At 61.3% G+C, this 26,888-nt stretch overlaps 1 protein-coding gene and 1 long non-coding RNA gene across 15 annotated transcripts in view; one reads left to right on the plus strand and one right to left on the minus strand.

Annotated features, from left to right (window-relative positions):
• The window catches only part of ZFPM1 (zinc finger protein, FOG family member 1), an 82,241-nt gene that overhangs the window by 52,503 nt on the left and 2,850 nt on the right, over nt 1–26,888 (plus strand). For all 3 annotated transcript variants that reach the window (XM_055364493.2, XM_055364494.2, XM_055364495.2), the window contains 4 exons: nt 9,215–9,348; nt 21,357–21,459; nt 22,580–22,786; nt 26,580–26,813. In XM_055364493.2, the coding sequence (XP_055220468.1) occupies nt 9,215–9,348; nt 21,357–21,459; nt 22,580–22,786; nt 26,580–26,813 (678 nt within the window). The remainder of the gene's footprint in view (nt 1–9,214; nt 9,349–21,356; nt 21,460–22,579; nt 22,787–26,579; nt 26,814–26,888) is intronic.
• On the minus strand, nt 593–26,586 carry LOC129527410 (uncharacterized). Of its 12 annotated transcripts, none has more exons than XR_010131634.1 (9): nt 26,169–26,586; nt 25,514–25,655; nt 16,536–16,635; nt 6,370–8,141; nt 5,701–5,910; nt 5,122–5,256; nt 3,257–4,880; nt 2,873–2,990; nt 595–1,757 (listed from the first exon to the last, which is right to left on the minus strand). It is a non-coding gene; the product is annotated as an uncharacterized lncRNA (long non-coding RNA). The 12 variants fall into 12 exon arrangements; XR_010131642.1 differs by having other exon boundaries at nt 596–1,757; nt 3,257–5,256; nt 6,370–6,503; nt 7,180–8,141; XR_010131638.1 differs by having other exon boundaries at nt 596–1,757; nt 3,257–5,256; nt 6,370–6,594; nt 7,180–8,141.

Below are 26,888 nucleotides of genomic sequence, written 5' to 3' on the forward strand. Positions count from 1 at the left end.
CCCCAGGGTCCTCTGGCTGGGTCTTCTCCCAGGAGGTGGTGCCCTCCTCCTCCAAACACAGGCACTCAGGTCCACCGTGTCCCAGTGCCTTGGGGACACAGCCGTTCAACAGCTGGCCCTGAGGGGCTGACAGTCCAGCAGGAAGACAGAGTTAATGAAATCAAGACCTCTGCCCCCTGGTGCCCTCAGGAGGTGGTGAGCACTCTGGGGACCTGGGAGGCAGGGAGGAGGTGGGAGGGGCCGGCATCGCCCTCCACACGACGGCTTCCTGGGGTCCTGGCACAATGCCATGTGGGCTGGCCCTGAGGCAGCACCGTATCTGGCACCTACCATTCTCCGGAGCCAGCACCCCCTGCCGTCAGCTCCGAGGAACGCAGCCCATGCCGGCTGTCTGCTGACCCCACCCAGGCCCCCTGCGATGTGGGTCCTGAGCACATCTTGGCAAGGAGACCACCGTGCTGGGTGGGCACATAGGGCACGAGGCCTACCTCTAGCAGAGAGAGAGCCTCGGCAGGTGCAGCCACTGGCAGGGCCCCCCCATGGGGCTTTCCAACCACGTGCCCACCCCAAGGACAGGCAACCCCCGCACCCCCGGCCCCCCACAGCCATCCACAGTGAGTGCAGGGTCTGGGGGAAACATCTCCGGAAGGCAGGTTCTGTGGTTCGAAGCCCTTTGTTAACCTCTGGCCTGGGGTGAGAAGAAAACCCTTGTCCAGGAGGCCTGGGGCTCTAGGCCAACCCCACCCTGGGCTCTCCACTGGCCTCCAGGGTGCTCTGAGGTTTGTGGCCCAGCAGAGGCCAGGCATCATGGCCAGGAGGCCAACAGGGGCCATGCCAGGCAGAAGGCAGAGGAGACCAGGGCAGGAGGTGGGGAGACCAGGGGCAGGGAGACCAGGGCAGGGTTGGGGGGCACCAGGGTCAGGGGGCAGGGAGACCAGGGCAGGGGGCGGGGAGGCCAGAGCAGGGGGTGGGGAGACCAGGGCAGGGGTGGGGGGGCACCAGGGCAGGGGGACCAGGGTAGAGGAGCTGGAAGCCTCCCAGGAGGTGATGGGCCTAGGGTCTTCCAGGGCAGGGCGCTGGGGGGCCTTGGGCAGGCCCCTCCTTTGTTTCCCCTCAGTGAAATGGACTCAGGTCTTGTGCTGGGGCTTAACTGCAATGCTGGGCACACAATAACACAGAATAATCCAGAAAGGACTGAATGGGGGCGGGCGGGCAGGGCAGGCTGTGCACTGAGTGTGCGTCCGCAGGGTGGTGGCCATCACTGGGTGTGCACGGGGCACAGCTCTGAGGAGCAGAGCCATTTCCCCAGTGTGGCCAGAGGGCCCAGACGTATGTGACATCTGGTTTTTCAACAGCGAAGCTGATCCATTTCTCTACCCATTCTGGGTGTGCAGCTCCCAGGCTCCTCTGCGCCTCTCCCAGACCCAGCCCTCCTGCAAGGACCTGGACCCTCTGAGGGGCGCTGGGGGGACCCAGGAGGAGGCAGGGTGGGAACCCTCATCAGGCCCCCAGAAGCCAGGCTAATGTGCAGAGCCCTCGAGTGGCTTTGTCTCCAAGCTCTGGTGCATCCATGGCTCCCGTCACCCGCGTCTCATCCGCCTGCGGCTCCGTCTCCCTTCTCGCTAGCGCATGTCACGTTGTTCCTTCCATCTCGGCTGTCCCGAGTGCCACAGCCGGGGCCACTGCCGCGAGTGAGGGCTACGGCCCTGCTGGCCTTTCCAGGTGGCCTTCTGCCTGCTCCGCTCGGCGGCTCCTGTCTGTGAACGGGGAAGGGGCTTCACGGAGGGCCCACTACCCAATGGCTGGGATTCACTGCAAGTGGGGGTATGGCCTGGGCTGCAGACATGGGTTTGCGATCAGAGGACCTGGGCTCGACTCTCCCATGCCACTTGCTGGCTGTGTAACCTCCAACGTGGCCCCCAGCTTCTCAGGCCTTGCTTTTCACAGATGAGAGCAGGAGAGACGGTCCCCATCATCCCCTGAGCTCTTGGCCTCACCCCCTCAGCACCGTGTCCCCGCCTCCAGAGCTCAGAGATGGGAAGCTGAGGTCTGCCCAGAGGTGCCATGGCCATCAGTGACCCAGCCAGGGCTGGAGTCAAGCCTGGGTCCCTTTGTGTTTCTTGACTTGGCATTCAGGTGTGGCTTGATCCAGGGAACACACTGACTGACTAGTGCCCCATGGCTCTGGTCTCCTGGTCCTAGACCTGGGCTGCCTGGGTGTGTCAGCATTCTCCATGCCCTGGCAGGTTGGCTGGATGGGGTATGGCTCAGAGGACGATGCTCAGCCACTGTCCATAGCCTGGGTTGGGTCTTGTGGATTCTACAGGCCTGGGAACACCAGCCCCCATGGGAGATGCCATCCAGCTCTGGCAGATGTGGGCCTTGGGGAGAAGTGGCAGCCCTGAGGGGCCCGCATGGCTGTGGGAAAGACCCCCTGCAGAGAGCCAGCTGCCCAGTGTACCCTGACCTCACCCATGCACCCAGGCATTCGGATGCTCACAAGGGACCCTTGTGAGGCCCCTCTGCAGATGGGCCCAGCCCCACAGCCCTCCTGGGAGGATACCCTTCCCCAGCCCATCCTGGGCTCCACTCGGGGGCTTCCAGCAGCCACTCCCTCCTCTGGGCCTTGGTTGCCCCATCTGTAAACAGGAACCTAAAAAGGGGATCACAGGAAGGGGCCCAGTGGGTCGAGGATGTGTGAAGAAGTTGCTGGTGGGCCGGGCACGGTGGCTCACACCTGTAATCCCAGCACTTGGGGAGGCTGAGGTGGGCAGATCATTTGAGGTCAGGAGTTCAAGACACGCCTGGCCAACATGGCGAAACCCCTTCTTTACTAAAAATACAAAAATTAGCCGGGTGCGGTGGCGCGCACCTGTACTCCCATCTACTCGGGAGGCTGAGATGGGAGAATCGCTTGAACCCGGGAGGTGGAGGCTGCAGTGAGCCGAGATTGCACCGCTGCACTCCAGGCTGGGCGACAGTGCAAGATTCTGTCTCAAAAAAAAGAAAGAAAAGAAGTTGTTGGACCCTCCAGCCTCGTCCCCCATCCATTTCTCACCAGGCCTGGGTTTGTTCCCAGCCAGATCTTGGGAGGATCACATGTGAAGGAGGCCATGACATCCACACAGTACCACCCTTTCTACTGCCCAAGAGGCTCCCGTGGCCGCAGAGCAGGCCACAGAGTCCAACCACAGGCCTTGGGCTCCACGTGGGTTCCCCTGGTCTCTCCTTGGCACAGGCCCATCCCGACACTCACTCTGAACCTCTCCCAGATGTGGCCTTCGGTGCCTGCCGTGGGCCCTGGTTGGTGAATCCTGGGAACCAGGGCTCTGCCTCCCATAGGTGGCTGCAGCACACAGAGCCAGGGCCCGCTGCTGAGGCTGCAGAGGGGACACAGAGTTTGCGTGGAGGTCACGGGGCGGGGGAGGAGCTACTTAGCCTCCCCCCTCCCCTTCTGTCGCCTCTCTCTGTCCTGGGGCCTCAGCTGCCACCCAGATTATGGGCTTTTTCCCCCAGGAGGGTCTGACTTTGGAGCTGGTGACCTTGGGCAGGTCACCTCGCCCCCTGTTAAATGGGCTCCAGGCCCTCAGGGGCCCCGCGGGGTTTGCCTGCGCGGGAACCGAGCACATGTGATCAGCAAGCGAATCTGCACGCGGCGCGTCATGGTGGACAGAGGGGCTGGCTTGCCCCGCCCCACGCAGCTGACCCCTGGCCACCCTGGTCTGCCTCCCATGTGACCTTGGGGAGCCGCTTGCCCCTCTGGCCTCGGTTTCTGTGTCTGTACAGGACGTGTTGGAAGCTGGTGTTCTCGGGGCCCACGTGGTCTGTGCACCAGCCTCACCGCCAGCCCGCTGACCCACAGAGGCTTCCAGAACCTCGTCAGCCTGGGGTTTTTCCTTCCCTCCCCCTCACTCCTTTTTCTTTCCTTTTTTGTGACTTTTATCAAAAGCAAACAGCATGATCCCTGAGACAGGGCCGCTCCCAACAAAGCTGGGCCCAGCTGGCCTATGGGAGCCACAGGGTGGGGCCGGGCGTAGCGATGGGGCCGATTAGATAAGTGGGTGCTGGGGTGACCCACGGTGGGCACCAACCACAGAGCCCACCATCTGGGGTGGCTGGACTTTGCACTCCAGAGACTACCAGCCATTAGGCACACACGGAGGCTGGCCCCTGGAAGGCGGGAAGGCCAGCTGTGTGCAGGAGGGGCCCCGGTTCCCGGACGTCTGCAGACTCACAGGGTGACGCCTTCACCTGCCTCCTCAAGTCAGAGCTGTGAGCCAGCCTGCCAGGGCCATGGCTCAGGTGGAGAAACAGGCCTGGGGAGGCGGGCGGCTGAGCAGAGTGGGTTCAAGAGCAGGTGGAGAAACAGGCCCGGGGAGGCGGGCAGCTGAGCAGAGTGGGTTCAGGAGCAGGTGGAGAAACAGGCCCGGGGAGGCGGGCAGCTGAGCAGAGTGGGTTCAGGAGCAGGTGGAGAAACAGGCCCAGGGAGGCGGGAAGCTGAGCAGAGTGGGTTCAGGAGGCAGAAGACCCTGGGTGTAGCCTTGGATCCTCTGTCAGAGAGCAGCTTCAGGGTCTGGTCTTGGGAGCAACTGCCCTCCCTGCTGTGTGACCCCCAGCTGCTTGCTGGAGTCTCTGGGCCTGTGGGATGGGAGCAGACGCTCCTCCACCGGCTTGCTGCCACACGCGCCTCACGGAGGGGGCCACGGTTCCTGTGCTGGGCACTGTTGGCCACGTTGTTGAGGGAGGCGACAGGGTCCTCTAGGGCCTCGGGGGCAGAGCCAGAGCCCAGGGGTGAAGGCCAAGTCCCAGGGGGCAGCCCTGGGCTGGGCCCCAGGCCTTAGAATGCCCACCTGGTGCAGCTTCTCAGCCCATCTGGGCAGCTAGGAGAAAGAGAACAGTGCTGGCTGCACCGGCAGACACACCCCCTAACCTCACGGCACGAGCCCGAGGGAACGTCATGCTGGCACCCCCTTCTCCATATGGGTAAACTGAGGCTCAGAGCACACACAACCGCTGGCAAGCTGGGCAGAGGCAAGACTTGGCCCCAGGCCTGTGGATTCCAAACCCCAGCTCTCCCTCCCCAGGCACCCCCAAAAGGCCCTGGACCCTGGCCAGACCCACCGGGCTCCCCTCAGCCAGGTTCCCCACTCTGTGGGGTTGGCTCAGCCAGCAGCGTCAAGCTCTGCCTGGTCCTCGATCCCCCACTGCTTCCATCCCCGTGGGGTGTCATCGGAGGGCCTTAAGACCCATGTGGACCTTTCAATCATATAAATATGCAATGGCTGGAACTTCTCATTTGGTTCCTCGCAGATGCTTGGGGGTGAAACTGAATCCCAGCACAGCGTGTTTGTTCTGGAAATGGCATGTGCAGTCTTGTTTGCCTGAATAAATTAGTCCTTGTCCCAGTGCTGTGCCTGTAGTGGCGGCCCCATTCCCCCGGCTGGGCTCACCCATGCGGCCTGGGTCCCGCCCCCTCCTCAGGAGACCCGCCTAGAGATGGGGAAACTGAGGTCAGAGCAGGAAGAGTCAGCCACGGGGCCACCAGCCGCTGCCTCCCACCTCAGCTCAGAAGAGCCCTGGGGCTCTGGTTCAAACCCACCTACCCACTGCCTACCCTTGGGCCAGTTGCTTAACCTCTCGGATCCCTCCCCCATGTACGTTGGGAGGAGTAACTTCAGCACAGCTGGAAAGAATCCTCACAAGTCCTGCTGGGCCTGGCTGAGGCTCGGTCCGTGGGGCAGGTACTCAGTTGGGTCCGTGGGGCGGGCACTCATGTTGGGTCCGTGGGGTGGGCACTCATGTTGGGTTCGTGGGTTTTTGGGAGCCACAGCTAGCATCCCCATTCTTCAGCTGCAGAGACAACCTGGCCGGAGCTGGCATCTCTGCTGGGCTCACCCAGTTGTTCTGGAGCTGGGGAAGGGGTGGCAGAAAGATCAGTCACAGGAGGCTGGCAGGGAAGGACACCACCCCCTGGAAGCCCACCCTGACTGGCCCGCCCTCAGAGCTGTCGGTGCCAGTGGGGGTGTCTGGCCACTGCCTGTGTTTTCTGGGAGCCCCAAGGCCAAGGCTGTGGCTTGCCTGTTGCTGCCCCAGGTGCCCCACAGGGTTTTGTGGCGGGACAAGCACTGAGCTCACGGTGGGTTCTGGTCCCACCTCCAGCCACAGCTCCCAGTGTGGCTTGGGCACTCCTCAGCCTCGCCGGGCCCCAGGCTTCCTGGTGGTGGGGTTGGGTGCTGACCATCTCCATGGGTGCCACTGTCTGGATCCCCCAGCCATTTCAGAGGCCATTTAAAAAAACAACTGCCTGTGTCTTCCTGCCCATTCCCACCCAGCTCAGCATCCCCCGGCCCTAGGCTCCAGGCCCCTCACCCTCACTCACGGACACTTCCATCCATTCTCAGCCTTGAGTCAAGTCCTCAGGAGGCACCCCATCTGCCAGGAGTAGGAGGCCTCACCCACCCCCACTTTCCAATGCGATTTTACTTCCGGTTGGGAGAGGGTCTCTGCAGGAACAGGGGGCTGGAAATAGGTTATGTGAGCAGAAGAGCATTGAGAACCACCACGGCCTCCATGTTCAGTTGCACAGGTCGAATGCTGCGGAAGGGCACCTGGGGTGAGCTGGGGCTAAGATCAGCCATGCTCCCCTTACCAATCCAGGCACCTGCATCCACCCCCAAGAGGCACCTTTCCCGTGCACAGCCCCTTGGAGACGCATCCTGAACCCTGGTCCAGGGAGATGGGTTGTCATGGTGACCATTGCCCTGGTCCCCAGCCCCACACCCCTCCGATCCCTGGACTCCTTGGAGGCCCCTCGCCCAGCCCCCGGCCATCCCTGAGTGGTGGGTTCTGCCCCTGGGCGAGTGGAACGGCCACCTTTATCAGAGCCAGCCCTCTCTGGCAGTGTGTGATACCCAGAAGGGGCGGCCGCCACGGGAAATGCCAGCCACGCTCTTATCTGGGAGGCTTGGCCGGCTGGCCCTGGAGCTCCGATTAGGGAGCAGGACCGTTTGCCTGTGGGTGCATCGTGGGCCGGGTAGGGTGGGCACCAGTTCTGCCCTCCCACTTCCCCATGAGGGCAGGGGGCAAGTGAGAGCCCAGGGCTGCCAGGACAGGGACCTCAGCACCCTTGAGGTGTGACACGCAGCAGGTGTGGACGCTGCAGGCCCAAGCTCCTCCTACCCCTGGAAAGGTGGGCACCAGCCCCAGGTGCACAGCAGTGTCTCAGGAACAGCAGGGACTCTGGTCAGGAATGTTCTGGAACCCGAGGGGAAGGCATGTCACCCCTTCCCTCTCTGAAAGGAAGTCGCAGCCACTCCTGGGTCCAGACGTGCCCTCAGGGGCTTCTCGGACAAGGGGTCCTCTTCGCCCCCCACCCCGCCCTGCCCCCCAGGACCCAGCAGGAGAGCAGAGGCCTGCATGCAGGGCCCACCCCACGAAGCTCCAAGCGTTTCTGACGGTCCGGATGGGATTCCACATGCTTCCCTGTGGCCCCAGCCCTGACTCGGGGGTGACACACAGGCTCACTTGATGGTGGCAGTCAGGACCCGCCGGAGGCCAGACAGAGGGACAGATGAGCACACACCAGGAGCTCCCATCGGGGGAGTCTCTTCTCTCCCATGCCCACCCCCGAGGCCTGGCCAGGTGGGCCAGAGTCGCAGGTACAGCCAGGACATGAGGGGCCGGGCCCCCCCACCACTGTCACAAGCAGGGGTGCCCCTGGAGCCAGGCCTCTGGGTTTGGACCCCGGTGCCCCACTGCTAGCCTGCTAGCCGCATAGCCTCCAGGGGCCTCGATGTCCTTGTCTGTGCAGGGGGATGACCGTCACAGGAATGGGTGTTTCCGGTCCCCCATAGGGCCGCGTGGTGCTGGCTGGCCCGTGTGACTGTGATGCTGGGACCCAGCTCACACTGGTCACCCTCTTGGTGCCAAGCCCTGCCCCTGCAGGGGCAAGGGAGGAGGGCGGCCCAGTGGTCAGAGCCCTGGGCCGGGACCCAGGCATTCTGGGTGGGCTGGCAGCCCTGAAGCTGAGACGGCAGAACCGCTCCTGCTGCCCCCAGTCCGCTCTTCCCTTCCTGGGGGCTGATAAAGGGGCGCGGGCCTCCTCGGCCTCTCGGTCCTGGTTCGCTGCCATCTTATCTGCCCTGGGGAAGACAAAGACCCAGTTAAAACGTTTTAGCAGGGCCTCCCGGCGTATTTACATGTTATCTCTGCCATTAGGCAAGCAGCTATCTGATCATCAGGCCCATTAAGGCCACAGCCTGCCCAATCGGGGCTCCAGGAAGTGGGGCCGCCACAGCACTGCGGCCAGGGGACCAGGCCAGGCCACGTGAGGCCTCTGTGGGCCCAGGCAGCCCTGGCCACAGGAGAGGTAGAGGTGGCCCGGCCTTCCTGGGCAGAGGGTGTGTGGCCTGGGAGGAGCCACGTCCCTGTTGTCCACCGAGGAGGCTGAGGCTCCAGGAGGCAGGTGAGGGCCAGGTGTGTGTGTGTCCTGGGCTGGGTGCTAAGTTAGCATGACCTGGGGCTTCAGGCAGCAGAGTGTGTCCTCGCACAGCCTGGAGGCTCCAAGTCCCAAGTCCAAGTGTCGGCAGCACCAGGCTCCTTCCAGAGGCTCCCTCCTGTCACTCTCAGCTTCTGGGGGCTTCAGGCGACCCTCATGGCTGCCTCCCATCTCCACCTCCATCTTCCCATGGTCTTTTCTGTCTCCTTTTCTGTGTCTCTTAGAAAGATACTTGTCATTGGTTTTAGGGCCCACCTGATAATCCCATTGATCTCAAGAGCCTTAATCTAATTGCATTTGCAAAGACCCTTTTTCCAAATATCAGCATGTTCATAGACTGCAGGCTGATGTATCTTTTGGGGGCCACCAGTCAGCCGTGACATAAACTGAGGCCAGCGTTGCACTGTGCGGCCAGGCTCCGTGGTCCTGTCCAACCCGCAGCCCTTGCTCTGGAGAACGACCATCGCAGGGCTCACAGCTCGCTCAAACCCAGCCACAGGCGTCCTCCTGGCTGCGTCCCTCCACCCCACAGTGCCCTAGAGATCTTGCTGCAGGGCTGCCCAGGCCCCTGGGACCCAGCACCTGCCCAGCCCCTGCCATTCAGCCCAGGCCCCCAGGACTGCCACCCTCCACTGCCCCTTGGGCCAACCCTAGCGGGAGGTGGGCTGGACAGGCCCCAGACCGGGCACGCCTCATGCCTGCGATGTCTCTCTGCAGACGAGCTGGAGCCGGTGGTGCAGGATGGGCAGAGGCGCATACGGGCCCGACTCAGCCTCGCCACGGGCCTGTCCTGGGGCCCATTCCACGGGAGTGTCCAGACCAGAGCCTCATCCCCCAGGCAGGCGGAGCCGGTAAGAAGCCCCCATCCCCGCCCCTGCCCGCCCACCCGACGCAGGGCAACACCGACCCAGGGGACAGGCCCAGCTTAGATGCCAGCTCAGGGGCTCTGGCCACTTTGTGTGGAGCCTGTAAGAAGATGTGGGCCTGAGATATTGGGACCTGGAGGATAGGGAGGGATTCACTGCCTTGGGGCCCAGGGAGGGCTTCCTGTAGGAGGTGATATGGGGCCTTTGGTGCCTCAGGGAGGACTACCTGGAGGAGGGGTTCTTTAAGCAGGACCTTGACAGATGAGTGGGCATTGGAGCAGAGGAGAAGAGCATTCAAGGGGAGGGAGGAACAAAGCAATGGCCCAGGCCTTGGGGTACTGGGACGGTGGGGACGCTACAGCAGAGAGCGAGAGGGTAGTTCTGTGTCTGTCCCCGCGGACTCTTCTGACGACAGGCATGGCCGTCAGGCCCATGGTCTCCATGGCCTCGGCACGTGTGCTCATCTCCTTGGTGACAGCCCCTGCCTGGCAGAGCCTTCCAAGGCAGCCCCTTGCTGCTAGACACAAAGGCCTGTGTCATTTGTCTTGGATGTACTTCTGGGGCTACCTCCGACTTATGACAAGTCAGTTCGGTTTCCTCGGAAGAGGGTATAATGGTTTCTTTTAAAACACGTCTCAGCTAAGAAAGGGCACTGGTATATAGAAACCTGTAAGTACGTGTGGGGCTGCATCATGGGCGGCATAGGGTCTGGGGCCTCCTGGGCCATTCACACAGCCTTTTGCAGCTGAGCAGGCAGACACGTGTCCCAGACCGCTCAGGGTGTCATTGGGAAGCTGGCCCAGGACAGAGGGCGTCCCCCTTTGCCAGGCCCTGGAGTCTCCTGCCTTTATGCCATTTCCTTGCTGTGCATCCCCAGGCAGGCCCCTGCCCACTGTGAGCCTCCACTTCCTCAGCCTTTGGGACCCTGGGTGAGACACAGGGGCGCCTAAAGCTTCCTTTTACGTCTGAGCCTGCAGACCCTGAGAGGGGGCGTGGGCAGGGCTGCAAGCTTATCTGTGGTGCAGGGAAGCCCAGGGCACCCCTGTCTGCCAGGGCAGCTGGGCAGGTCACGTGAGATGGTCAGGAGTGGTGCTTGACACAGGGCATGGCTCAGTGGGCACTGTGGCCAGCAGCCCTGCAGGAGGGGTGGCTGCCTGGCCCCGTGGCCTGGAACAGGGAGGTGGAAGAACGGCAGCGGAAGCTCAGCGGTGGTCAGTTTTCTCCATGGAAGGAGCCACATTTCAGCTCCACCACAGGAAGGAAGCCATGGTGTTTAGAGCTGGCTCTGTGGGGCGTGAGCTCCCCATCACTGTACGCGTGCGAGCGGCAGTTGATCCTTCTGGGGTGCTGGGATGTGGGGATGTTGGCAGGCATTTATGGTTGCCAGGAGGAATGAGTGGATGGGCTAGGAGCTCCGTGGCTCTCATCTCTGAACTCTCAAAGTGTCAAGAAAACCCATAGGTAGAGACCAAGGGCAAAGACCATAGGGGCTGAGATTGGAGGGCTCTGTGAGTTCCAGACACACCACACGCCCATCCTCACTTCCTCCTCCCCGCACCCTACGAGGAGGGTCCTGCCACTCCATTTTACAGATGAGAAAACTGAGGCTCCAAGATGTTAAGTCAATTGCCCAAATACCCAGGATCAAACAGCAGAGGGAGAAATAGAACCCACATCTGCCTATCCCCGGAGACCCTCGCAAGCTCCTTAATGGTAGGGCTGAGGGGCTGGCACCGGCCCAGGAGTCATCCCCACGGGCTGCCCTTTGCCCTAGCTGCAGTCACCCCTCCCTGTCCGCCTGCCTCCGCATTTAGTCCTGCTCTGGCCTAGGGCACAGGCCATCCTGGGGATACGGACATGGGGTTAGAAACCCTCCCAAGTGGGGAGATAACGTCTGGGGGCACAAGGGGAGCCAAGGCCAGAGGAGCCGCTGAGGCTCTGCGGGGAGCCCGGGGAGGAAGGAGCCCCCGCTCCACTCTTCCCTCCTCTGCTTTATCTCCTGCAGAATTAAATCCTTGATTAACCCTTATCTCCCCAGCGAGGCGCTATCTCCGCCTTGGCGCCGAGTGTCCAGACACACCGTACAAGATGATTGATTTCTTCAAGATATGCACGCCTTTCCGATACTTCATTTATTGTCTAAATATTTTTGCGTCTCAGCGGGCCCCTGTCGCTCTTGGCTGATAGGTCCCAGTTCTCTCCCCGACCCCTCCCTGAGGAGGACGTTGCCTCCTGCCCGGATCGCCCCAGCTGCTGCCGGTTTTTCTTCTCTCTTTGTAGAAGGAGAAGGGGGAGGGGTGCAGATGCGATGCTGTGACCCTCCCCACTGGCCTCCACAGGCCTGGGGCTTGCTTACAAGCCGGGGTGAACAGGGACAGGGTGGCTTCCCCCTGGGTTCCCCACCTCTGGACATGGGGGGCGGGCACCCACAGAGGAAAATGAGTGCACAAGTCCCCGGCCGAGTCAGGAGTGTGGACTCTGGCACCGACTTGCCGTGTGACCCTGATGTAGCAACAGCTCCCACCCCTGCCACGCCAGGGGTTGGAGGAAAGGGGCCTGAGGGGCCCAGCCAGCTTCAGAATTTATAGTCAGATACAGAAGAAACACTCGTGGTGGATGGGTAGGTGGACTGATTCATGGGTGGGTGGATGGATGGATGGATGGATGGGTGGGTGGGTGGGTGGGTGGATGGATGGATGGATGCATGTGTGGCTGGAGGGCTGGGTGGATGAGTGGGTGGATGGACAGATGGATGAGTGGGTCGGTGGGTGGGTAGGTGGGTGGATGGATGGGTGGATAATGGGTGGATGATGGGTGGATGGGTGGATGCATGGGTAGATGGATGGGTGGATGGTTGAGTAGATGGGTAGATGGACAGATGTGTAGGTAGATGGATGGATGGCTGGGTGGATGGATAGATGGATGAGTGGGTGGATGGATGGATGGATGGTTGGATAGGTGGGTGGATGGATGAGCGGGTGAGTGGGTGAAGGAGGGGTGGATAGACTAATGGATGGATAGATGGATAGGTGGATGGATAAATGAGTGGGTGAATGGATGGATAGGTGGATGGAAAGGTGGGTAGATGGATGGTGGGTAAGTGGATGGATGGGAGGATAACCAGGTGGATGGATGGATAGATGTATGGGTGGATGGATGAATGGGTGGGTGGATAGATGGATGGATGAATGAATGGGTGGGTGGCTGAAAGGGTGGGTGGATGGATGGATGGAAGGATGAGTGGGTGAGTGGGTAAAGGAGGGGTGGATAGATGGATGGGTGGATAGATGGACGAATGGATAGATGAATGGATGGACAGATGGATAGGTGGATGGATAAATGAGTGGGTGAGGCCGGGCGCAGTGGCTCATGCCTGTAATCCCAGCACTTTGGGAGGCCGAGGTGGGCGGATCATGAAGTCAGGAGATCGAGACCATCCTGGCTAACACGGTGAAACCCCATCTTTACTAAAAAAAAATTAGCCGGGCATGGTGGCGGGCGCCTGTAGCCCCAGCTACTCGGGAGGCTGAGGCAGGAGAATGGTGTGAACCCGGGAGGCGGAGCTTGCAGTAAGCCAAGATGGCACCACTGCACTCCAGCCTAGGTGACAGAGCGAGACTCCGTCTCAAAAAAAAAAAAAAAAAAATGAGTGGGTGAATGCGTAGATAGGTGGATGGGTGGGTGAGTAGATGGATGGTGGATAAGTGGATGGATGGGAGGATAACCAAGTGGATGGATGGATAGATGTATGGGTGGATGGATGAGTGGGTGGGTGGGTAGATGGATGGATGAATGAATGGGTAGGTGGCTGACAGGGTGGGTAGGTGCGTGGATGGATGGATGGATGATGGGTGGATGGGTGGATGCATGGATAGATGGATGGTGGGTAGATGGGTAGATGGACAGAGGTGCAGGTAGATGGATTGACGGCTGGGTGGATGGATAGATGGATGAGTGGATGGATGGATGGATGGATGGAAGGATGGATAGTGGGTAGATGGATGGATGGTTGGGTAGCTAGCTGGTGGATAAGTGGATGGATGGGAGGATAACCAGGTGGATGGATGGATAGATGTATGGGTGGATGGATGAGTGGGTGGGTGGATGGGTGGGTGGATGGATGGGTGGATGGATAGATGGATGGATGGATGGATGGATGGATGGATGGATGGATGGATGGATGGGTGGCTGAGAGGGTGGATGGATGGATGGATGGATGGATGATGGGTGGATGGGTGGATGCATGGGTAGATGAATGGGTGTGTGGATGGGAGGGTAGATGGGTAGATGGACAGATGTGTAGGTAGATGGATTGATGGCTGGGTGGATGGATAGATGGATGAGTGGATGGATGGATGGATGGATGGATGGATGAGTGGGTGAGTGGGTGAAGGAGTGGATAGATGGATGAGTGGATAGATGAATGGATGAGTGGATGGATGAATGGATGGATAGATGGATAGGTGGATGGATAAATGAGTGGGTGAATGGGTGGATAGATGGATGGATGGATGGATGGATGGATAGATGGATGATGGATGGATAACCAGGTGGATGGATGGATAGACATATGGGTGGATGGATGAGTGGGTGGGTGGATAGATGAATGGATGAATGAATGGGTGGGTGGCTGAAAGGATGGATGGATGGATGGATGGATGGATGGATGGATGGATGAATGGGAGAGTGGGTGGATGGATGGATGGATGGATGGATGGATGGATGGATGGATGGATGGATGAATGGGAGAGTGGATGGATGGATGGATGGGAGAGTGGGTGGATGGATGATTAGGTGGGTGAGTGGATGATGGATAGGTGGATGGATGGATGGGTGGATGGATGGGAGGGTGGGTGGGTGGGTGGATGGATGGATGGGAGGGTGGGTGGATGATGGATAGGTGGATGAATAGATGGACAGATGGATGGTGGGTGGATGGATGGATAGGAGGGTGGGTGGGTGGATGATGGACAGGTGGATGAATGGATGGACAGATGGATGGTGGGTGGATGGATGTGTGGATGGGTGGGTAGATGGGTAGATGGACAGATGTGTAGGTAGATGGATTGACGGCTGGGTAGATGGATAGATGGATGAGTGGATGGATGGATGGGTGGATGGATGGATGGATGGATGGATGGATAGTGGGTAGATGGATGGATGGGTGGGTAGATAGCTGGTGGATAAGTGGATGGATGGGAGGATAACCAGGTGGATGTATGCATGAATACATGTATGGGTGGATGGATGAGTGAATGGGTGGATAGATGGATGGATGAATGAATGGGTGGGTGGCTGAGAAGGTGGATGGATGGATGGATGCATGGATGATGGGTGAATGGGTGGATGCATGGGTAGATAGATGGGTGGGTGGATGGGTGGGTAGATGGGTAGATGGACAGATGAGTAGGTAGATGGATTGACAGCTGGGTGGATGGATAGATGGATGAGTGGATGGATGGATGGATAGATAGGTAGGTGGATGGATGCGTGGGTGAGTGGGTGAAGAAGGGGTAGATAGATGGATGAGTGGATAGATGAATAGATGGGTGGATGGATGAATGGATGGATAGATGGATAGGTGGATGGATAAATGAGTGGGTGAATGGGTGGATAGATGGACGGATAGGTGGGTAGATGGATGGTGGATGGATGGACAGATGTATGGGTGGATGGATGAGTGGGTGGGTAGGTGGATAGATGAATGGATGAATGAATGGGTGGGTGGCTGAAAGGATGGATGGATGCATGGATGGATGGATGGATGGGAGGGTGGGTGGATGCATGGATGGATGGATGGATGGGAGGGTGGGTGGGTGGATGGATGATTAGGTGGGTGGGTGGATGATGGATAGGTGGATGGGTGGATGATGGATAGGTGGGTGGATGGATGGATGGGAGGATGGATGGATGCATGGATGGATGGATGGATGGGAGGGTGGGTGGGTGGATGGATGATTAGGTGGGTGGGTGGATGATGGATAGGTGGATGGATGGATGGGTGGATGGATGGATGGGAGGGTGGGTGGATGGATGGATGGATGGATTATTAGGTGGATGGATGGGTGGATGGGTGGGTGGATGGATGGATGGATGGGAGGGTGGGTGGGTGGATGGATGGATAATTAGGTGGGTGAGTAGTTGAAGAGATTGATGGATGGATGGATGGGAGGGAGGGAGGGAGTGTGGGTGGATGGATGGATGGGAGGGTGGGTGGATGGATAGATGATTAGGTGGGTGGGTGGATGATGGACAGGTGGATGGATGGATGGATGGATGGATGGATGGATGAATATATGGCCTGAGGCCAACCTCAGTGTTCCCTCCCCCATGCCGTTCCCTCCTCTGTGCTGTTCCCCACTGCCACTCCATGCTGTTTCCCCTGCCTCCGTGCTGTTCCCTCCTCCGTGCTGTGAAAACTAAAGGGAGAGTGGCCTGACTCAGCTCCCCAGGCCCAGCCTTCCCCTCCTATGAGATCAGGTTCTGCCATGGCGATGACCCCTGACGCCAGGCTCTGGGGCTCCCTGCATGGTTTCAGAGGACTGCTCAGACCCTGTGGTGCCTCCAGGGGTCCCAGCCCCATCCCCAGGGGAGAAAGCCTCAGGCCATCGTGGGTCAGGGACCCCCCGCTAAGGTATCCTGAGCACAAACACCATGTTCCCTCCCCCGTGCTGTTCCCCCAACCCATGCTGTTCCCTCCCTCATGCTGTTCCCTCTCCCCCGTGCTGTTCCCCCAACCCGTGCTGTTCCTTCCCTCATGCTGTTCCCCCAACCCGTGCTATTCCCTCCCCCGTGCTGTTCCCTCCCCCATGCTGTTCCCTCCCCCGTGCTGTTCCCCCAACCCATGCTGTTCCCTCCCTCATGCTGTTCCCTCTCCTCTGTGCTGTTCCCCCAACCCACGCTGTTCCCCCAACCCGTGCTGTTCCCTCTCCCCTGTGCTGTTCCCCCACCCTGTGCTGTTCCCTCCCCTGTGCTGTTCCCTCCCCTATGCTGTTCCCTCTCCGTGCTGTTCCCTCCTCTCTGTTTCCTCCCCCGTGCTGTTCCTTGGCCCCCTCGTATCCACACCCTCCCTTCCTCACCCTCCAGGTCTCGGCCAACATCCTGGCACAGCCACCCCCACTCCCCGTCTCAGCCTGTCCCGTGTCTCTGTCGCTGCCCCTCCAGGCGCCTACCTGCTATTTCTGGCTGGCTCCACACTCCAGGACTCACGGGAGATGCAGTTCTGTTCCCTGTGTTCCCCACACCTGGCAACAGCTGGTGCACAAGGCCTGCCTGCCGGATAAGGGAGGGAGTGAGTGAGTGAGTGACCCAGTGGATGAAGTGGAAGCAGCGAGGCGGCAGGGGTCTCACGGACCTGGCTTGTAGTCGTGCAGGCCTCAGGCCCTCACCTGGGAAGTGTACTCCTTGCATGGTCGAGGGAGACAGAGGCACTGAGGGACCAGCTGGTGCCTCTGGTAAGGTGATGGGGAGGTGGAGGACTTCTCAGGATGGGCTGGAGGAAAGACGGGCTGGGGCCTCAGCAGCCTCAGCCTCAGCCTCAGCTCCCACCCTCCCGTGAACCTGCTGCTGGCCCACTACGCCGCAGTGTCCTGGGGATGACCAAGCAGCCCCACGGGGCTTCTGCAGGACCGGCCGTTTGGCTCCAATGGGCCGGGCCACCCCAGCAGCCCTGCAAGCTGCTTCAGAGCTGCACAGCGAGGTTTGGGAACGGCCTCAGATAAAGTTGTCACAGCGGATGCTGCACAGATAGGGTTTCCGATGGCTATCGGTGCCACCACAGAATCAAGACACTGACCTCTTTGTTGGGGGAAACAAGGAGCATTCTCAGGTCCGCCCGGGGAATTTAAAGTGGCCACTGCTGGTGGGGCCGGCCAGGGCCCAGAGGAGGGACAGGGCAACCCCAAGGGGCGGCAAACAGGGTGGGCTCTAGGGTCCTCCGTGGACCCTGGACACACCTGCCTGACCAGGCTGGGTGCCGAGCCTGTGGCACCCTGGGAGGGAAGATGGCCGCAGCGCCCACATCTCTGAGAGTCTTGGCAGAAGGGCCCGGTTGGGAAGTTAAAAATAGGCCCCCTCCCAAGGCCAGGTGCAGTGGTTCACGCCTGTAATCCCAGCACTCTGGGAGGCCAAAGCGGGCAGATCACCTGAGGTCAGCAGTTCAAGACCAGTCTGGCCAACATAGTGAAACCCCATCTCTACTTAAACTACAAAAATTAGCTGGGTGTGGTGGTGCATGCCTGTAATCCCAGCTACTCGGGAGGCTGAGGCAGGAGAATTGCCTGAACCCCGGAGGTGGAGGTTGCAGTGAGCCGAAATCACGCCATCGCACTCCAGGCTGGGGGACAAGAGTGAGACTTCATCTCAAAAAAAAAGAAAAAAATAGGCCCCCTTCCCCCTTGCTCCCCACAGCCCACAGGCAGAGCAGGGTCAGGAAGGGCCTGCAGCACCAGAGAAAGGGCTTCTGTTCCAGGCTGATCAGAGGTGGGGAAACAAGAAGAGACAGAAAAAAATCAACAGGCAGACCCGTGCCCAGCCAGCCCCTCCGCAAGGGAAGCAGAAGCTGAAATTGGCTTCCTGCCCCAGCGCCTCCTGGCCGCGGCCCCAGCAGTGGCTCCCAGGATGGGCGGGTGGCCCCCGGCTGGCTTCAGGCGTCCGGCCACTTGGCACCGGGCAAGACACTGGCTCAGGGCTGGCCGTGTCCATGCCACCTCCAGGCTGGGGACCCTGGTGGCCCCAGGCGAGGCTGTGCTCACCTCTCCCTGGGAGGTGTCAGGGTGGCCCCTGCATCCTCAGCAGCCAGGGCAGACTGGCAGGGAGGCCCTCACCCCTTCCCAGCCTGTGGTCACAGAAGTAGGAGCGGCAGGCCCCTCTGAGAATGTGTGGCAGTGGGGGCTGTGGCAGGGTGGCCGGAGCTGCTTATCTTGCACCCCTAGGTCTCCGACCTGTTCCCTCCCAGGTCAGGGGGCGGGTGCCGGATGGGAGCCTCGCCCTCCTTCCCCATGCCCCTCCCCACCCGCACACCCAGGGCAGGCGCCCCGTCGTGCCCCACAAACGCGGGGTGCACTCGGCGGGGCCGGGCGGGAACATGGCGCCTTCCCTCCGCTCGGGAGTGCCACAGAAAAATCGGGGGGTTGTGCGGCGTCAGCACAGTTGCGGCGCGTGTTTTTATCGTGCTGGGAACACGCTGCTCCTGGGAGTGATAAGCATTAAACCGGCCGCGAGGCTGTCAGTCTCAGTTTGAGGGTTTAGAAATATTGGGACGAATAATTAGATTTCATATCGTTACCGCAGCACCCATCGGAGGATCGAGCAGATTAATTTTTTCACCCTCCTCTGCTCATTAATATTCATTAGAGGCTCAGGAAGGCCAGGGTGGGGAGGGCCAGGCCCCAGCAGCCTCACCGAGCACTGCCCGCCTGGCTCGGGCGCAGCCGGGACACAGTAGCCGCTGGTCACCCACCTTTGTGCCAGGAACGTGCCTGCCCATTGCCCCTGGGGTTTACCCCCCAGCCTGCCCCAGCGGAAGCCCCCATCGGAGCCGGCAGAGCCCCACAGCTGGCGTGCAGTTCCCGAGCCCTGCTCTGCGGCCCTGGGAATCACTGGGGTGTCCTTTAAAAGGGGGGCACCCACCCGATGCCAGCCTGCACAAAGCACCTTTTTCGGGGGAGCCACTCACCACAGTGGACACTCAGCATGTGCTGCCCCGGACATGCCCTGTGGACGGCACCCCCTGCCCACTTTGTCCTGCCAGGTCAACCCAAAAGCAACAGCCAGGGCTGGAGCTAATATGCCTTCTGTGCTGGGAACCTGCCAGGCAGGCAAAAAGCTTCACACAGATCATGGCCTCCCAACATACCGGGAGGAAACTGAGTCAAAGGAGATAGGGCTGACCCCCCTGAGACTGCCCCAAAGGCTAACGGTGGGCTTGGGGTGGGTCCAGAGTGAGCAGGGGCTCGGCCGCCCCTCTGTCCCCCCAACAGCCATGTGGGGAGAGGGCAGAGCCCCATCTGCAGAGGAGAAGCTGAGCCAGGGGTTGGGGTGGCTGCTGGGGACGGCTTCACACTGGGACTGCAGGGTTGCACCCACCCCAGCCAGGGCACCCACCCCACTGGCCAGCTTAGCTCTGCTCACCCGTTCTGTGGCTGAGCCGTGTGGTAGCAGGCAGGTGACGTGGAAGCCACCTGCTCTGCTGGCCAGCCTGCCCGAACCTTGCCTGAGTAGTCACTGAACATCCCAGCCCGAAGGCTGTATCTTGCTAGATTCCTGAATGCCCTGCGGATGGGCCAAGAGGCAGGGGTGGCCCAGAGGGGTCCCTGCATATGGGTCTGGTCGTGCCCTGCCCAAGGTCGCAGCAGGGAGGCCAAGCCTGACTGGGACCCCACTGCCCAGCTCTGCGGCCCACAGCGTCCCACGCCTGCTGGCAAAGTCCAGGAAAGCTCATGGGCTGGCACCTAGTGGGGAGGTACCCCAGACCCACCGGGGACACCCCTGCACTGTCACCAGCCCGGCCCCTTCTACCATGGCAGGGTTGGGCCGACTGCCGTCCTCACTACAGGGCTGCACAAACCTGTCCCGTGCCAGCGGCAGCATTTGTAGGTGACACTGGCTTTTCAGGCAAAGGTCATGGTGCAGGAAGTTTCTGATTAAAAAGAATTCATTTGTATAGAACAAAAAGTGTGTTTACAGGAAGTGCTGGAGCACGCGTGTATGCTGTGCCTCCAGATTGGACACCCAGGTGGCTGAGCTTGGGGACCACCAGTGCAGTGAGCAGCACAGGGCTGAGGGTCAGGGCACTGAGATTGAGTCAGCCTTGCAAGAGGGACCAAGGCCTGAGGGGCAGCGGCGGTCACCCCTTCCTGCATCACCATTTTCTCCCCTTGATGTCTGACCAGTGTTGGGCAGCACAGAGCAAGGCCATGGACTGCCCGCCCCACCTCGCCCTGTCCCAGCCCCCGACTGCACTGGGATGGGGGCCCTCGCATTTCCTCTGCCATTCATCTGGGGGCCGGGGCGCAATGGATGCAGGAAACGAGGCGGCCTCCACGGGCTCCGCCGGCAGCTGCCCCGAGGGCCGAGCCCAGAGTGTTTTCCTTCCAGACAGCCTGAGCCACCGCCGACAGCATGGCATGGCCCGAGGCACTGGCATGAGCTCTGTCCCTCCCCTTCCCAGGCCTCAGTTTCCTCACCCATGAGATGGAGAGGAGGGTACTGCCTGCTTTCCAAGGTGACAGTGAGGCCGGGGGGCCAGGGCTGATCCAACACAGTGCTGGTGTCTCAGGCCCACAGGAAGGGGCCTGACCAGCCTCAGGGTGGGGACAGACCTGCTGAGTCCACCAGGTGCTCCCCAGCGTCCACCGTGTGCCGGCCCCAGGAGCGAGCGGGAACGCAGGTGGCCCTGCCACGCCCTGTGGCAGGGAGGGGAGCCATGCTGTCGGGGACACTGAGGCCCGAGGGTTGCTAGGGAAGTGCCGTATCTTCTGGGCTAATCTCGGCCCCAGCCCACAGAGGTCATTCTGGAGGCATCTAGGGCCTCTGTGGAAGGAGCCTCTACCAGTCCAGCCCCTGTGGGAACAGCGGTTTCACACCCAGCACTCCGGGGGCAAGGGTGGGCGAGCAGTGGGGAGAACACAGATACACAGATACGCAGAGCCGGGTGTGAGTTCAGGCTCTGCTGCTCCCTGGCTGTGTGACCTGGAGCATGTTGCTCGACCTCTTTGGGCCTCAGTCTCCACAAGAACCCTGCGCCCAACCCTGGAAGGTACTACTCCCTGCCAAGCCTCCCAGCCCCAGCACGGTGTTAGCCCCGCCGGTCAACTATGGCACAGATGGCCCATGCCACACCTCTGCCAGCTGTTGGGCCAATGACTGTCCACAGCTTGGCCTAGCAGCCAAGCCGGGAGGCAGATCCGTGTCACGGATGCCCCACATACCCGCGGGAACCCCCAGGCAGGCTGCTGACGGACCCCTTCCCACGTGTTCCTACCCCCCTCCAGAACCCAGCCCTGACCCTGCTGCTGGTGGACGAGGCCTGCTGGCTGAGGACGCTGCCCCAGGCCCTGACTGAGGCCGAGGCCAACACAGAGATCCACAGGAAGGGTCAGTATGACGCGGCACCTCCGTCCCAAGCCTTCCGGAAGGTGGGGGTCACTTGGCTCCCCCTGGGCTGAGCCCTTAAAGGGAAAGCAGCCTGCTAGGGCAGGGGATGGGGCACAGGGAGCTGCTGGCCCCGGGCGCTGCAGCGTGAGGCAGACGCTCTACTGGGACCAGTCAGCCCAGACCATGAGTCCCTGTATAAGGGTCCCGACTGGCAGGCTGAGCCAGGACAGGTGTCCGTGGCGGGGGGGTGGGGGAGGATTCTGCCCCTCTGAGGGACACCGTGATCCCCGTATCTCCTCCCTGCCTTGGCTGCACCTCTGGGAACCCACCAAGGGCAGCAGCAGGGACCCCGACGCCAGACTGGCTGGCAGGTGCCACTGGACCATCCTCCATGTCGTTGGGCTGGCTCCAGGAACGGTCAAGGTGGCCGTCCAGGAAGTCGAGGGCCTTGCCGTGCTGCTGCTACTGAGGGTGGCACGTCTGGGCGGCCTGCACCTCCGAGCACCCGGGGATGAAGCGGGAGACCCTCTGGGCTTAGTTTAGGCAGGTCCACTGGCCAGTGGAGTCCCTGGCCCCAGTGCAGGGTGGGGACAGGCTGTGGTGCGCGTGGGCAGGGCCGGCTCAGGCCTGAGGGCAGCACCGCAGGGGACACACGGCCCGGGCGCCCCAGGTGAACAAGCCGGCCCCGCGCAGCCTGGGCTTTGTGGGCTGAGGCTGCCCCCTGCGGGTGGCTGCAGGAAGAGCCGCCCTTGGACGGTTTCCTGGAGAGCCGGGTCCACTCTAGGGCCCCACCTCTGGCTGCCTTCCCTAAGTGGCCACCCAGGGTCTCCCCTAGTTACTGCATCACCCGCCCTCCACGTCATCCCTTTCCTGGGAGACTTCCTCGGGGCCCTCCCACTAGGATGGGCCCAGGGCAAGGAGGCCTGGAGGCAGGCAGGCTGTGAGCACCCACAGGGGACTACCCAGCCTTGCCCCCCAGGCAGGATGGCCCTGGCAGCCAGCCAGCCATGGCTGTGAACCCGGGTGGCCGCTCTCCTGACCCCATCCTCTGCCCCTTGTTTAAGACGGGACAGGGAAGTGGGGCACAAAGTCCTAGGTTTGGACACCTGTCTCCCTCCAGATGACGCACTCTGGTGCAGGGTCACCAAGCCGGTGCCTGCGGGGGGACTCCTGAGCATGCTCCTCACGGCCGAGCCCCACAGCACCCCCGGCCACCCTGTGAAGAAGGAGCCAGCAGAGCCCACGTGCCCAGCCCCTGCACACGACCTCCAGCTCCTGCCGCAGCAGGCCGGGATGGCCTCCATCCTTGCCACTGCAGTGATCAACAGTAAGTGCTGGGCTCCCCGCACCCAGGGCGGCTGCTCCACCAAGGAGGAGCAGGCAGGGCAGGAGAGGGTGGGAGCTGAGGGTGGGAAGCTCGGGGGCTGCAGGCTGCCGACAGAGCGAGAGGTAAGGCAGGGAAGGAAGTGATGTGGGTGGTCCCAAGTGCAGAACACATAGGGACAGGAGGGTCCCCAGAGCCCAGGGCCACCACAGGGAAAGCCCCTGCCAGCAGGCAAGTGGGCTTAGGCACAGACCTGGCTCTGCCCCGCACACCACACTAGAAGCCAGTGCTTCCCCTGGGGGCAGACGCAGGGGCGGCCCTGACTGTGGGGCAGAGCAGGACCCTCACCTCGGCCCTCCTGGCGTCTGGGGCCAGGTCATTCCACAGTGGAGGTCTCCCTGGGCACCACGGGCGGTGAGCAGCAGCCCTGGCCCCGGCCCACTAGGTGCTGCCACCACCTCCACCTCCAAGTTGTGACAACCAAGACATCTGTTGGTTGGGTTTTTGTTGTTTTTTTTCGAGACAAGGTCTCACTCTGTTACCCAGGATGGTCATGAAGTCCTAGTCTCAAGCCATCCTGCCTCAGCCTCCTGAGTAGCTGGGACTTCAGGCACACGTCACCAAAATATCTCTACACATGGCCACATGTCGCTGGGGACAGAGCCGCCCCTGGGGACAAGTGAAGTGGACAGATGCCACTCTTGCAGTGGCTCTCTCGGAAACTCTGAGGGTGGCTGTGGGAATCATGAGTCACTCACCCCCGGCCGGGTACAGGAGCCACACCTGTGATCCCAGCACCGTGGAAGGCCGAGGCAGGAGGACCGTTTGAGCCCAGGAGTTCAAGGCCAGACTGGGCAACACATAAGATCCCATATCTGCCAAAACTTTGAAAAATGAGCCGAGGGTGATGGTGCGCCCCGTGCACCTCTGTGGCCAAGGACAGCGTGTAGCCATCATGGACAGGCACGAGTCACGCAGGGAACACGTGGCAAGTCTGGCTCTGGCCAGCGGATGGGGCTTCCCAGGGGAACAGGGACTGCACCGGATGGTGTGTGGAGAGGGACGGTAAGACTCAGGTTTAGCTTTGGTGACCAGAGTCACAAAACTGGAAGAAAAGCGACCTTTGTGAGCAAGTCGGATGTGAAGACGGCTCGAAGTAGGTGGAGGCAGCCAGTGGTTAGGGGCAAAGGGACCTGCAGGGCCAAGTGTGCGGCCATTGGGGGGATGTCAGCCCGTATGAGGGTCAGGGGAGCAGACCCCCACTCTTTGAGTGTCCTGACATCGAGACACCTGCTACATGCAAAAGAGAAGCCACAGAGTCCACTGAGGGACAAGGATGGGGCTCAGGGAGCCCTGGGGCCTGTGGACCCTGGAGTCAGGGGACGGGGGACATCTCCCAAGGTACGGAGAGTGAGCTGAGATAGGTTAGAGCGGCCCTGGAGGGCGGCAGGTGGTCTGGCACATCCAGGCTGTGGCGAGACCAACAGCAGAGAAATGACTACTGGTCCTGACAGTGCAGAGGTCGCCATGACCCTGACCGAGGCCGCTCCAGGGAGGGTCAGAGAGGAGGCCTGCACAGGGGCCAGCTGGCCAAAGGGGGATGGGCTTGTGTGCCTGGTACCCAGGACATAATAGCCCATGTTATGTGCTGGTGGGAATGGCTGGTGACACTGGAGAGAAGGGGCCGAGCGGCCAGGTCCACACCTAAGCCCAGGTTGGGGGCGGGGGCTGGGCAAGCCACTGCCCCAGGGAGCCAGGAGGTCAGAAGAGAACACGGGCCGCAGGTGACTGAAAGGAGCCGGGAGTAAAGGGGGTCCCCATCTGCCTTCTCCTCTTCCCCGGAAGAAGGCACAGAGGGGACGGGAGGCCAGAGCGCCCCTCCACCAGGATGGAGAGGGGGTGCCCCCATAGTGTCTCGGGGTGCCCGGGAGACCCAACTCCAGGGGAACACCCCACTGATAACGACAGTAAGACAGTGGGGACAGCAGGCTGGTGAGGGTCCCGTCCTCCAGCAGGGTCCTTGCCCACACAGCCTGCGGAGACCACTTCCCAGTCTCTGAGGGGCAGCTGCGGGTGCCCCAGGCTCAGCCTCTGCCTCGGTTTCCCCCTCGTGGGTCTGACATGCCTCATCCCCAGGCAGCAGTGTCCCAGGAACGCTGCTTTGGAAGGACACCACCGTGAGCCACACATCTTGTTGACATCCTGAGTCCTGCCCTAGCACTTGTGCGGCTGCCATTCCTGAGTCCTGCCCTAGCACTTCTGCGGCTGCCAGGGCACGGCCGACGCTTGTCTGCTGCTCTGCAAGAGCCGCAGGAACCAATTCCAGGGTCAGATCCAGTTTAATTCTTGAGCCTCCGGCACTCTGGGCCCATCTCACCTGTGAAGCAGGATGCAGAGGCACCTGCCTGGAGGCCCCTCCACAGGCCACCAGATTTGGCCTGTGGTCACCAGCAGGCGGGCAGCCTTTCTAAACTGCTTGGCCACGGCCCCTCTCCCCACACCCCTGCAGCAACACAGTCCCCCACAATGACCCTGGAGACGCAGAAACAAACCCACCCAGTGGCCTCCCAGGTCTGGGACCCAGCTCAAGGCCTCAGCTGAGAGAGGACAGAGCTGCCTGCAGCCCCCAAGTAAAAGGAACTTGAGAAACAGAAATCAACAGCACAGGAGGGAGATGTGAGCCAGAAAAGTCGCTAGAACAGCGAGGTGGAGGAGGAAGAGCCAGCTCACCCAGGCACTGAAATTCCTCCCAAGAGGCAGAGGTGGCGAGCAGGCCGCAGAGGGGAGGGCGCGGGGGTAGGGGCCACCCCTGCGTGATAACTGCAGACTCAGGATCAACATCGGAGAAGCCGCGTGAGAAACCAGCACTAACCTGCAGAGGCAGAAACCAGATATCACATCAGTCTCTAAGTGGAACGGGCTTGAAAGCCAGATAAGGAATCCCAGGGCCCCTGGGTTCCACACGGAGGCCAAGGCCAAGCTGAACAGGCCCTCCCCTTCCCTGTCTTCAGCCAAGGGGCCATGGGCAGATGGGGCAGGGCTCTGGGGCAGAGAACATTCCTTAAACTGCTATAAAGACAAACTGAGAACACGCTAGAGAAGTCCTCCCCTGCTGGCAAAACCACCGTAAGCAGAGTGCAAGCCCCCAAAACTCTCGTTATAAGCAGCCCATTTGGGGTCAGTGTGGTAAATTCGACAAATCTGACCAGCCAGGTGGTCACTGACATGGAGCCGCCCAGGTGTGTGGGCGCATGGGGGCTTCCTAACTTCTGCACTCCTGGTCTTACGCCCACATCCCTAGAACTGCAGTCAGCAGCCATCGTGTGCCTGAGTGCCCAGGGACTGTACGCGTGGGTTTTCTTTGCAGCCTGGCACTCCCACGCACCTGCACGCACATCTGTACACACACGTTTCCTCTTCCACGGCCTCCCGGGTCCACACGGTCACCCCAGTATGTCATGGATGCTAGCCTCACCCGGCGGTGTCCACTTCTTCCTTCTGTCCCCATGAGGCCAAAGCATCTCCTTATGGGGCTCACCATTGGAAGGGGACCCATAGGGGTTCACTCAGACCCCACTCCCCACGGGTCCCAGGGCTCCTGGGATCTACGGAAGGGAGTGGGGCTGTCACAGGACCATCCAGGAGGCTTACAGTTACAGGAAGGGGTGAACGCCTCAGCTCCTGGGGTGGGGAGGACGGTGGGGTCCGTCACGGCCACGCCCTGCCTCCGCCCACAGCCTTGCCCTGGCTGGCAGGCTGGCCTTCAGCCTGACCCCGCCTGCTTCCCACCCCACAGAAGACGTCTTCCCCTGCAAGGACTGTGGCATCTGGTACCGCAGCGAGCGCAACCTGCAGGCGCACCTGCTCTACTACTGCGCCAGCCGCCAGGGCACCGGCTCCCCGGCCGCGGCCGCCACAGACGAGAAGCCCAAAGAGACCTACCCCAACGAGCGCGTCTGCCCCTTCCCCCAGTGCCGCAAGAGCTGCCCCAGCGCCAGCTCCCTGGAGATCCACATGCGCAGCCACAGCGGTGAGCCCCCACAGCGGTGAGCCCCCACCCCGGACGCGGGTCCTCAGGATGCCGGCTGCTTCCCCACCCAGTCCC

This window comes from Gorilla gorilla, chromosome 18 (genome assembly GCF_029281585.2).
Source record: "Gorilla gorilla gorilla isolate KB3781 chromosome 18, NHGRI_mGorGor1-v2.1_pri, whole genome shotgun sequence".
NCBI classification, from domain to species: Eukaryota; Metazoa; Chordata; class Mammalia; order Primates; family Hominidae; genus Gorilla; species Gorilla gorilla.